The sequence below is a fragment of the Magnolia sinica genome, chromosome 8 (assembly GCF_029962835.1).
Source record: "Magnolia sinica isolate HGM2019 chromosome 8, MsV1, whole genome shotgun sequence".
NCBI lineage: Eukaryota > Viridiplantae > Streptophyta > Magnoliopsida > Magnoliales > Magnoliaceae > Magnolia > Magnolia sinica.
This window is the reverse complement of record NC_080580.1, coordinates 60,354,073-60,367,042: the sequence shown is the minus strand read 5'-3', so window position 1 is coordinate 60,367,042 and position 12,970 is coordinate 60,354,073. Positions and strand designations below refer to the sequence as shown.

Here is a 12,970-nt window from a genome sequence, read left to right as displayed (position 1 = left end):
AATCCCCTTTATTAATATATATTTTTTTAATCTTTCATTTGACCGTAAAAAATATGGCATTCCTTGAGCAGTCATTTACTGTAACAAACCATCCATAGAGATTCCAACATGCCTCACACTTTTCATTCATGTCATGCAGAAAAACTAAATGATTTTTGGATGTCACCCAAACATGCCCTTGCAAGTTTTTCTCACTTTTTTATATGATAAGCTAAAAACATTGTTACGAATTTTAGACAAACAATTAAATATGAGCAATGTCAGGAAAAGAGAAAAAAAAAAGTTACAAAATCCTAAGTAATATGTAAAGAGAAAAGCATACAAAGATTAGTTTAAATTATATATAAATAAATAAATAAATAAAGGAAGGAAGGAAGAAAAATACGAAGATTAATTCAGGTAAATGGATTTGAAACACATTGCTTTTTGTTGGTGCTGGTACCTGGGGATGACATTCTTGGCAAAGCAACCCAACCCAAAACTGCTTTTAGAGAATCCTTGAGAGAACTAAGGCATACAATCTCTTCACTATCCTTTGCAGACAAGATAAGAACATTTCTCACTCTCCCACCCAATGTAACAATATCTGCTCTAACTGTTCTAAGTTGTAGGCTATCTAATGCTTGACTGAGGTCCGCAAACAACTCTGGCCGGTCATTGCAACAGAAAGAAACCCTTATGATGATGCTTTCCTTGTTCTTGATTTTGTTGTTGCCATTTTCGTTACATTCAACTGTCACTTCGTCCACTTCTGTTGGCATTATAAGGCTTTGGCCTAATTCGAATGCTTTTCTCTTCAGATCCTTTACATGGTCTATGACGGCGCCGAGCAAAGAGGCCTTGTCCATCTGCATTACCATGATTATTTTCTTAGATAATCTTTATTTAAATTTTCACAGAAATGATCAGCTACAAACAACTGTAAGAAGCCCATTTTAACCACACACACACACACACACACACACACACACACACACACACACACAAATATATATATATATATATATATATATATATATATATATATATATATATATATATATTACTTTCTAAGGGCATGGTTGAATTAATCAAAGGCATAAGAAAACAAATATTGTTTCTTGAGAAATCTTATTTTCAAGATACTGTATGAAAGGAAGTTTTTTTTTTTTTTTTTCCTTCTTCTTCTTTGTTCCTTTTTTAAAAAAAAAATTAAAAAAAATTAATATAAATAAATAAATAAAATTTAAACAAGATTTTTCTATTAATTAAGGAATACATTTCAAATTTGTTGTTTTGTAAATAAATAAATAAGTAATTGTCATGGGAAAAAACATTTCTAATTAGTCACTAGCATGTGTTACTTAGCACATGGCACATGTGGAATGCTTGAACTTGGATGGTGGTACATGTGGCATATGTGACATATGCGGGCTTTTGAAGCTAAGTTGTGGAACACATAATACATTTGAAGTGTTTGAAGTCATACGGGTACATGTGGCATAAGAAATGCATTTGCAAACTTGACATATGGGCACTTGAAGTTGGATGATATACCACTTGTGCACATTGGCACCATTGGCAGTTTCGGAGCAATTGAAGATGAATGATATCATTTGTGCACATGTGAAATACTTTACACATTTGGGGTGCAAGAGAAAATGAGTGGTGGTACATGTGGTGCATTAGCACATGTGGTGTGCAAGAGAAGATGAATGATGACACATGTGGGATGCTTTGCACATGTGGGGGGCAAGAGAAGATGGATGCTGTGACGTGGTACTTGGCAAATGTGGCATAGACATAATTGGCACATGGAGCACATGCGAAGTGAATGAAGATGGATGTTTGCACATTTGGGCTTAACCCTTGAGAAATCTATTTTCTTTCCATCGCGGAAAAATGTATTTATTAAGGATGAACGTGTATATTTTTCATACAAAGATATGAAGTGAAAAGCGGTGTTTCTAATAAATTTCCACAAAGAAAGTCATAACAAGCAATGGAATGTGAGTTTCATGGGAAGAATATTTCATTTCCTTTTCCTTCTATCAATCCAACACAGGTCCCAAAGGAAAAGGGGAACAAAAATTGTCAAAATTTTAAAGTTGAAAATTTTGGTGGCACGCTAGGACTAATTATTGGTGAGCTTCCATTATATTTATTATTATTATTTCTTTTTGGAGTAAGTTGGCATTGGATGCAAGTGAATTGGTTGGGTTGGCAAGTGCAGTGAGCTTTCCAACATGGATTATTCCTGTACATTGCAAATTCTGTTTGTATTAAAAAATAAACCATCTGAAGTGTTTTTTACATTTTACAGTGTTTTTCATCTATTTCTTGTGAAAATGTCTAGTCCGACCTTAGAAATCACCAAGGTACAGAGAGGGCTTACAAAGGGTTCTACTCCCTACCGCTGTATGGAGGTAACTATGCTATGCTCTAACATTCACGCGCGCATGATCCCAACTCGAGGGATGAGTCTGCCAGAATGCCAATTAACCGACTACATGCATACTCGTGCTCAAGGTTGGTGCCAATCCTGCCCCAACAAGCTTATCCTGCCCCAACAAGCTTAAGAGGTTGTCCTTTAGTTCACACGTGAGAGGATTATTGATGAACATGCTACAACTCGTTTCACTCGGAAGCGGTTTGATTCATTTGGAAGAGAGCAACCTATTCTATACCTCAACCCAACAAGCTATTACACAATTTGATCATTCTACATTCTAACCCAGATTCATTCATTTTCAACCCGGTTTTAAGCTCCAACAAGATGGTAAACCCCATATGCAACTTAGACTCTAAGGCATGTTCAAGCATTGAACCAGCATTCTTTTGCATTGGTTGCTCATGCACTTGTAACGATCCCATCAGTTCTTCAATAGACAGTTTTTTCAAACCTCCTTTGATTCTTCGATCGCTACAATCACATGCTCAAACTTGGTTGTGAGAGATCGCAGTGCCTTTTCAATGACACGTATGTCTTCAACTTTTTTACTATTTCTTTTTAAATTGTTAATAATAACAATTAGACGAAAAAAGTAGTCAGAGATACTTTCACCTTCCTTCATGTGCGCCACTTCGAACTCGACTCTTAGTGTTTTAGGAAAGTTAATGTTGGAGGAAGCTTCCAGAGGTGCATTCCTCCAATATTTACTTTCCTAAAACACTAAGACTCGAGTTTGAAGCGGCGCACATGAAGGAAGGTGAAAGTATCTCTAAATACTTCTCACATCTAATTGTTATTATTAACAATATAAAAAGAAATGGTGAAAAAGTTGAAGACATACATGTTACTAAAAAGACACTGCGATCTCTCACAACCAAGTTTGAGCATGTGGTTGTAGCGATCGAAGAATTAAAGGACTTGGAAAAACTGTCCATTGAAGAACTAATGGGATCATTGCAAGTGCATGAGCAACGAATGTAAAAGAATACTAATTTAGTGCTTGAACATGCCTTAGAGTTTAAGTTGACTCTAAATGAACAAAAGAATGACCATACACAACGAGGCGGCCGTGACAATAGCAATCGTGCAATAAGCAGAGGGCGTGGATATCATCCAAGCCATCAACAAAATCAACAAAAGCCTACCAGTTTCCGTAGAAGAGGAAATGGTAGAGGCCGGTTCATACGTGGTCGTGGAAACACAAAGAACGTTCAATGCCACAATTGCAAGAAATTCGACCATTATGCGTATGAGTGTTGGAGCAAAGTGTATCAAGATGAACGATCCAACTATGCTGAAGCATCGCACCATGACAAGAAGACTTCACACTCCTCGCACAAGAAAAGGCATGCGAATGACCAGATGTGTGGTATCTGGACACTGGTGCAAGCAACCACATGAGTGGTAACAAAGAACTATTTGTGGAACTCACAGAAAGAGTTTGTGGCAACGTGAGTTTTGGCAACTCATCAAAGGTACCCGTGATAGGGAAAGGAAAAGTTAAAATCTATCAGAAGAATGGCGAGCCAAATTACATCTCTAATGTGTATTACGTACCAAACATAAAAAATAACATCCCCAGTATCGGCCAACTCCTTGAGAAGGGGTATGTCATACATATGGAGAACTATTCTTTCTTTATAAGAAATGCTCACAGGAGACTTGTGGCTCAAGTCTAAATGGCAAAGAATCGCATGTTTCCATTTCATATTAACACAAAGGCTGAGGAGTGTTTCTATGGACTTGTGAAGAATGATTCATGGAGATGACATCTTCGCTTTGCGCATCTCCATTTCAGTGGCCTCAAACTCTTATCATCATCAAGCATGGTGCATGGCTTGCTAGCTATTGAAGCTCTAGAACATGTGTGTGAGGCATGTACACTCGGCAAGCAACAAAGGAACTCCTTTCCAAGAGGAGTATCTAGAAGAGCAAAGGAACCACTTCAATTGGTTCACACTGATATTTGCGGACCACTTGAAATATCCTCTCTTGGAGGTAATAAATACTCTATTACATTCATTGATGATTTCATCAGAAAACTTTGGGTGTATTACATCAAATAAAAATCTTCTACTTTCACTATCTTTAAAATTTTCAAAGCTCGTGTTGAAGTTAAAAGTGGTCACAAAATTAAAGTACTTGGATCTGACAGAGGTGGAGAGTACACCTCAAATGCATTTCAAGATTTTTGCAAGGAACAAGGCATCAAGCAACAACACATTGCAGCCTACACACCACAGCAGAATGACATTGCGGAACGAAATAACCACACCATCCTCGACATGACAAGAACCATGCTCAAAGAGAAAGGCCTACCAAAGAGCTTCTGGGCAGAGATAGTTGCATGTACTGCCTACCTACTCAATTGGTGTCCAACCAAGAACGTTAGAAACATGACACTACAGGAGGCATGGAGTGGCTACAAATCGAGAGTGGCGCACATAAGGATTTTTGGGTGTGTTGCCTATGCTCAAGTTGTAGAAGCAAAAAGAAGGAAGCTTGATGATCGGGGTGAAAAATGCATCTTCATCGGATACAGTGAAGGATCTAAAGCATATAAGCTCTACAATCCACTAACCAATAAAGTAGTGGTGAGTAAAGATGTGGACTTTAGTGATGAAGAAGCTTGGAAATGGATCGATGAAGAATTGACCGAAGATATTCAAGTCGAAATAGAAGAACATGAAGAAAGGCATAAGTGTCAAGTGTAAATGCCCGCAACACCTTCTTCGGCTACATCATCAGTACACAGAAGTTCAGGAGTACATTCCATCACTCCTAAAAGCACTCCATCAAGTCAAAATTCGGTCAGCTCGTCCTCACCCATGACACCTATAAAAATGAAAGCTTAAGCGACATCTATAAGCAAACTGAAGAGGTCAATCTTTTCTGCCTGTATGCAGATCATGAGCCTCTAAAGTTTTAGGAGGCCATAAAAGAAGAATGTTCGAGAATTGTTATGAAAGAAGACATATATGCCATTGAGAAAAATGACACATGGGAATTGACTACGCTTCCTAATGGCCAGAAAACTATTGGCGTCAAATGGGTGTACAAGATCAAGAGAAATGCTGATGGTGAGATCGATCACTACAAGGCAAGGCTCGTAGTAAAGGGCTACAAACAGAAGTACGGGGTGGATTATGAAGAAGTCTTCACTCCCGTTGCTCGCCTTGACACTGTGAGGATGATTATCTCCCTTGCAGCCCATCCCAGTTGGATGATCTACTAACTAGATGTGAAATATACATTCCTGAATGGAATTTTAAAAGAAGAGGTCTATGTTGACCAGCCTGAAGGCTTTGTTATGCAAGGAGAGGAACACAAGGTGTTTCGACTGAAGAAAGCCCTCTATGGGTTAAAACAAGCTTCACGTGCTTGAAATACACGCATCGACAACTATCTTCAAGAAAACAGCTTCGCCTAATGTCCATATAAGCATGCAGTTTACATCAAGAAGAATGCTCATGGCGATATGCTTACAGCATGCCTATATGTTGATGATTTGTTGTTTATAGGAAATAGCCGACCGATGTTTGATAAATTCAAGAATGCCATGTTTAAGGAGTTCGAGATGACCGACAGAGATTTGATGTCCTTTTTTCTGGGCATTTAAGTGAAGCAACAATATGGTAGTATCTATATATCTCAGAAGAAGTATGCCAAGGAATTGCTTGAAAAGTTCAAGATGGCCGATTGCAATGCCGTAAACACGCATGTAGCAACGAGCTTAAAATTGACAAAAGACGGAGAAGGAAGAAGTGTTCACTTGACTATGTTCAAGAGTCTAATTTGAAGCCTAAGGTACCTCACAATCACAAGGCCAGATATCGCCTACAGTGTTGGGCTTCTAAGTAGGTACATGGAAGCACCAAAAGAATCACATTGGCTAGCCGCAAAAAGAATCTTCAGGTACGTCAAAGGAACAATGGAATTCGATATTTTCTATCCATACAATGATGAAGCAATACTGTATGGATACTCAGACAGTGATTGGAGAGGTGACCAAGATGAAAGAAATAGCACCACTGGCTATGTATTCTATCTCGGAACGACTGCTTTCACATGGAATTCGAAGAAGCTGAGTGTGGTCGCCTTGTCCACATGTGAAGCAGAGTACGTGGCAGCATCATCCACTATCTGTAAGGAAATTTAGTTGAGAAACCTGCTAAAGGAGTTGAAGCATCCATAGGAAGAATCCATAGTCATATATGTGGATAGCAAGTCGGCAATCGAACTAGCCAAAACATCTAGTGCAACATGTAAGAAGCAAACACATTGATACCCGATATCATTTTCTAAGAGATCATGTGAAGCAGGCAACGATAAAATTAGAGTATTATCATAATACGAAACAGGTGGCGGATATTTTCACAAAAGCATTGCCGACAGATGCATTCAAACGACTAAGAACGATACTCGGAATGAAGTCGGTTTTTGTTTGAAGGGGAGTGTTGGAAGTCCAAATCAATCCCATTGGATTCTCAAGGAAAGTAAATGTTGGAGGAAGTTTCCAGCAACAGGTGAATTCCTCCATGCGGCTGATCAGTTCCATATGCAAAAATCTTTTAAATTTTGTTTTGGTGTTTGTTACAGTAGTTAGTACCATGCCCCTATAGTGTAATTTAAAAGGGCATTTTTGTCTTTTCACCTTGGTTGAAAATATCTATATAAGGGAGCTCTTATAGTCTGTTTGTCATCAAGTCAGTCAGCTTGTAAGCAATAGTAAAATAGCAAAGTTTCTCTTCTCATTTCTTACGTGTGTCCAGTGAGTTCAAATCTAAGGCTTTGTAAAGCCAAGAAAAGCTCTGGCTTATACAGCCATCAAATCATAAGAAAATAGAAAATCTCCCCAAGTTTGGGGAATAATGACTTGATGCTCCCTGGATCTTCATCCTCGTTATTATATACCTGTTTAGGATCCTAGGGTTTGCTCGGCATATAAGTAATGATGGAGATTGAGAGTGTATAAGTAGAGCTGTTGGTGGAGAGGTCTACCCATCACTGACTTCCATTTCTTCATATCTTGATAACCCACCGTAAAGATATAGAGTCCATGCATTTCTACTCTCTTCGCATGCAAAGATAAAAAGATAATTATAGGGCCTATAATAAATGTGTACAACCACAATCATGTAAGCCCCACTGGATGCTCATTATATGAATCTAAACTGTTTCAATCTGTCATCGTAATGCGGGTGACACGTGGCCCACCTTAAGAAAAATTTTAACATTTTCTCACTTGAATCACATGTGGCATCAGGATATATAATAGATTAGGTAATATAGTATATACTTTATGAACTCCAACCTTTTCTTACTAGATATACCGTAAGCAATACCCTGAATAATTTAATCCATTGAGATTACTAATGCGGGGACCATGAAAGTAGTCATAACATTGATCAAACTAGGGCCCATAATGATCATATATATGAGCATTCCAAATGACATGAATCCTTTCACGTGAATGTATGAGATGAAAATTACATGCCAAGTGTGGTCGCACAAGCTTATTTTTAAGTAGTTCTATACTCTTCACTAAGAGATGCTTTATCATTTATATAAAATCAAAACCATTCTATCCATTTAATTTATGCATGTACATAGAATGAAATAAAAATGAAGAAAATATAATCAAAATTGTCAACTGAACTTGAAAAAAGATGGAATGTGTACACCACTATAATCTCTATTTACATAAACTCCCGCTGATCTAAACATCCCACAAGGAGGTGATACTTTGATTAGTAGGTGTATAGAGATCTAGAATCACCTAAAGTTTCTAAATGATATCTTTTCAAAAAGGAACATCAAGTAAATATCATTAACTTAGATGAATCCTTATTGTTATTGGAGAAGAACATTGTACCATAATGCTTAACTTTTGACTTCCTAGTAGGCAATAACCTTATCTTTGATGATGGATAAACTGTAAGCATCTGTATTTTAATCTTCCACATTGCATCTTACAGGGTCAACATGAACGAATCCTAATGTTTCCATGTCCTGATAAGGCATCCAACTGAATTTATATATCCAATTAGTTTTAACCGATCATTCTATATATATGTGAGTATAAATTCTTGGTTCTTTGTCAACATTGTGTCACTTTATTTCTTAACTTTTTGTGGATCCATATTTAGATTCACCATTTATCTCCCAATCATTCCTACTACAAAAGCTTGGTCGGATCGAGTGCAAACCTAAGGGGTCACATACATGCAATACTATGATGCTTGCTATCACTGACCTATATAAACAAATAAGTAGTGCTTTTCTTAAAAATAAATGAAAAAACCCATTGAAAACTTTGATTTCCACATATGTGATGCCTACCTTAACCTGTAAGATCAAAGATATTAGGTTAGGTCCAGATTCGAACAATTTGGGAAGCTAACGGATGTCTTTATCCCCTCCATGCCCTAGGAGGACGTAAGATGACGATTAGGATTGCCCAATGGAGGGAATCACGGGAACCTGATGTATGAGCCCATGTTATGTCACTCCCAATAAAGAATAACATCATAAAGTCAAGGTCGGCTTAGATAGAATCTCACCCTAACAAAACTGTTCACACCCTCGATAATAGTACTCCGAAGGTTGCTCCGACTGTAGAGAGGGGTAGAATCCGTCCTGAGACAATGTCCTGTGCCGATGTGGTTAGGCCGGGCCGCTCTCTATACCTAAAAAATTCATAGATTATTGTCCCCAAGTAGATTTCTAATATATGGAGAGTGGAATTGGCCAATTCTCTGATTGGGGAATCATAGAAGCCAGGTGTGACAATTGACTCTATTCTTGAGGCCCTGCGCTCCTCGTCATTTCATGCCACGAGTGTCGACATTTGTAAAATGTCAGACTCAAGCTTCCACTTCATCTTCAAATATAGATAAGCATCAACCGCCTTTGCAAGAGATGGATGCCTACAACAAAAGATGTCAATCTTCAATGTCAGGACGTGGGATCCATTTATGGCGGTATCGAGCAGAGGTGCTTGGATCCAATTTGAGGGCACTCCCTTCCATGCTTAGTGTGAACAAACTATCAGTCATATAACATAAGAGTTTTGGGTCAGTGATTGAAATTGAGAAACATACTCTAGATGGCTCGTTGCTCTGTTTTACTAGAGCTAAAATCATTCCTCTCTCGGACACCCCAACATTCATGATCCTGAACTTGGTTGTAGAAGGGAAATCATTTCCGATTACCTCTTATTTCTAACCAGCCTCTCTATCTCAGCCAGGAAAGAAGTAGAAGGAAAATCTACCCTCTAAACCATGATGTAAAGAAGGAACGAAGCAGTGGGCAATTAGAGCTTTTGGGAAACAACAGGTGTAATAACATGAAGACTATAGAGAAAAGGAGAGCATTCGAGCTAACGACTCGAGATGGCCACGGGAAGGTTTAACAATTGTTCAACGAAATGACCCTATCGTTTTAATAGATAGTCCCTCACTACTTGACAAAATGCCCCATAACCTATATTGGATAGCTCACCCACTGCTCGATAAAATGATCCAGCAGCAGCAACAGATGCCACACAAGCTTCCCACTCTAATGTTGATGAATAGAGACAACAACAGAATGCTCAGGAAGAATGTCAAAACAGCCAAATCGAGGGGAATTACTCAGAACAATCTTGCACAACGATGAGAAGTAATCCTCTCACGGAAGGTTAGCCCACAATTCAATACAATCAAAACACTCCCAATTGCAACATTGGGATCCTTTTGTCAGTTATCTAGTCAGTAGAGCGGGTTGTAACATCTCTAAATTGTAGGGAGTCTCAAATTGTTCCAGAGGCCATTAACGCTTTTGGCCACACCTTCCAGGCCCGCAGAGAAAATACGGTTTGAGAAGGATATGTACCCACCATTCAAAGACTATCAACGTAATACTCAAACAGAGCTAACCTCCAGCGTTACAACACCAACCTCCTTTCCTTCTCTCTAGCCGATGAAGTCAAGGCTCAAATCATCCAAACACAAGGAAATCATGATTGCACTTTTTCTCACAGGGCCCACTCGTAAGGAGCAAACTGCATTGAGTTTGAATTCCTTGCCCAACAACCTTCATCAACATCTTGCAAAAAAACTCAACTGGTGATCCAGATACATACCATGCTGGATAACGAAGCTAGATTGGATCAACACCAGCTGAACCTCTGGGTAGATATGTGTGATGAGAACTCACCCTAATACTTATGAGCAAGAGCAATCCTCTGCTGACCCAACAGCTAAACTAGAACTCGTAAAAAGTCCCAAAAATGACAGAGGCAAAGGGATAAGGACAGTGGTTATGAGAAGGGTGAGCCAAAGGCAGACAATGCATATGAATAGGGCTGATCTTTCTGGTTGGGTATCCTATGACTAGCATGTTATCTTGGAACATGGGGGGAGTTGGTAACGCCCTAACAATGAGGCAGTTGAAGCACCTTGTTCGACACTATAGCATGGGAATTCTGCTTCTCCAGGAACTCGTGTTGAGAGAATCAGGATTAAGGCTGATAGTTGTAAAGATCAGATTCCAAAATTTTATCATGGAGAAAGCTTCTGAAGGAAAAATATGGATTTTATTCAACGACTTCTTGCAAGTATCGACTATCTCGGAATCTAGGAAATGTGCATGGTCAAAGTTATCCTGAAAGACACTCAGCTAATGGCTTTCATATCGATGATTTATGCTAGTTGTGACAAGGGTACCAAGAACATTCTGTGGGAAGATATTAGAGCCACTTAGAGGTCGCTTTCAGGTCCATGGCTGGTGAGTGGGGACTTCAATGTCACACTAATTACAGAGGAGAGGCTAGGTGGTAACATGATTGATCTCCAGGCTATGGAAGAGCTTGGGGATGCGATTAATGACATATGCCTTTTGGATGTAGGGTGCTCAGGACCCAAATTCACCTGGTGTAACAACAGTGCCAGAGATAGCTAGAGATGGGCTAGGCTCGATAGGATGTTGGTAAACTTGGAATGGTAGTATGCATTCCCTTCTTTATGTATGGAACACTTGGTTAAAGTCCAATATGATAATTCTCCTCCTCCTTAGAGCAAATATGGTATGCAACCCCAACCCTCAATCCTTTCAATTTCAGTGTATGTGGACCAAACATGAGTCTAGTTGGGAGGAAGAAATTCCATATATGCCCATGCTTAGGTTGTTTCTCAAAATGAAGCACCTAAAATTAGCGCTTAAAGCTTGGAACTCATTTTTCTTTGGAAATGTTTTCAACAATGTCAAATTAGTTGAAGAGCATGTCAAAGAAGATGAATGGAATCTTCTGAAATCCTAATCAGATGAGGATGGCCAACATCTAGATGAAGTAGTGCAAAATTTGACCAAGGCCCAATTACAAGAAAAAAAAAAAATTTATTTGAAAACAAAAAGCACCAAATATGTGGCTTAGAGAGGGGGATAGAAACAAAAAATTCTTCCATGATTCTCTCATAGATAGGAGGCAACTTTCCATTCACAAGATTAAATTGCAAATGTGTGTCATATGTGAATCAAAAGAAGAGATTGCTACAGAAGCTGCAAAACATTCAACGTAGCTCCTATCTTCCAGCAGCACGATTGACGATGAAGATTTGTTTGAATGTATTATAAGCTTAGTCTCCAAGAAAATAAACTAGACTCTTTTGCAAGCCCCAGTTTAGATTGGTCAAAAAAGTGGCTTCTGGGATTCCTTTAAATAGCGCTCTTGGAATGAATGGATTTTGTGCAGCCTTCTTCTCCTCTTGTTGAGACATCATAGGAGGTAATGTGTATAAAGCATCTTGTGATTTCTTTCTAGGCTCCCCCATCTCTCGGGCTTTCACATGCACGCTTACATGATTAATTCCAAAATAAAAATAAAAATCCAGTTTGCTTCTCCAACTTCCGTCCAATCAACTTATGTAATTGTATTTACAAATTTTTCTCTAAAATTATAGCAGTTAGGCTAGTAAGGATCTTCCGTTCAATTGTGTCAGATGAGCATGGAGCCTTTCTTCTGGGCAGATCCATAGGAGAAAACATCTCTATAGCAATAGAAATGGTTTATGATCTTGTTAGGAAAGTCTAAGGAGGAAACCTAACCTTAAAGTTGGACATGGAAAAAATATACGATCATTTAGAGTATAACTTCATTCATAAAGTCCTCATCAAGTTTGTTTTCAATCTTGTTTAGGTGGATGTAGTTCGAAGTTGTTGGATGAGATGATGGTTCTCGGTTTCAAATAATGTCAGACCAACTAGATTTTTCCAATCTTCTCGAGGCTTGAGGCAGGGCCATCCAATATTGTCAGTTATATTTATTCTACCAATTGATGTTCTAAGCTGAGGCTTAAAGAGGCTTTTCGCATCTGGGGAGTGTATTCTGTTCCACCTTCCTAGGTCATGTCCTCTCATTTATCACCTATTCTTTGTTGATGATACCATTCTATTCTTGAATTGTAGGACCTCCTTAGTTAGAGCGACGACAAAATTCTTCAGAAGTTACACAACACTTCAGGACAAGATTAATATTACCAAAAGATGTACAATCTTCCT

At 38.6% G+C, this 12,970-nt stretch overlaps 1 protein-coding gene across 1 annotated transcript in view; it reads right to left on the bottom strand.

The window, feature by feature from the left end:
* Positions 1-283: 283 nt before the first annotated feature.
* The window catches only part of LOC131253361 (transcription factor bHLH30-like), a 47,697-nt gene continuing 35,010 nt past the window's right edge, over positions 284-12,970 (bottom strand). Inside the window, exon 2 of the mRNA XM_058254331.1 lies at positions 284-848. Coding sequence (XP_058110314.1) covers positions 396-848 — 453 coding nt within the window. The 3' untranslated portion in view covers positions 284-395. The remainder of the gene's footprint in view (positions 849-12,970) is intronic.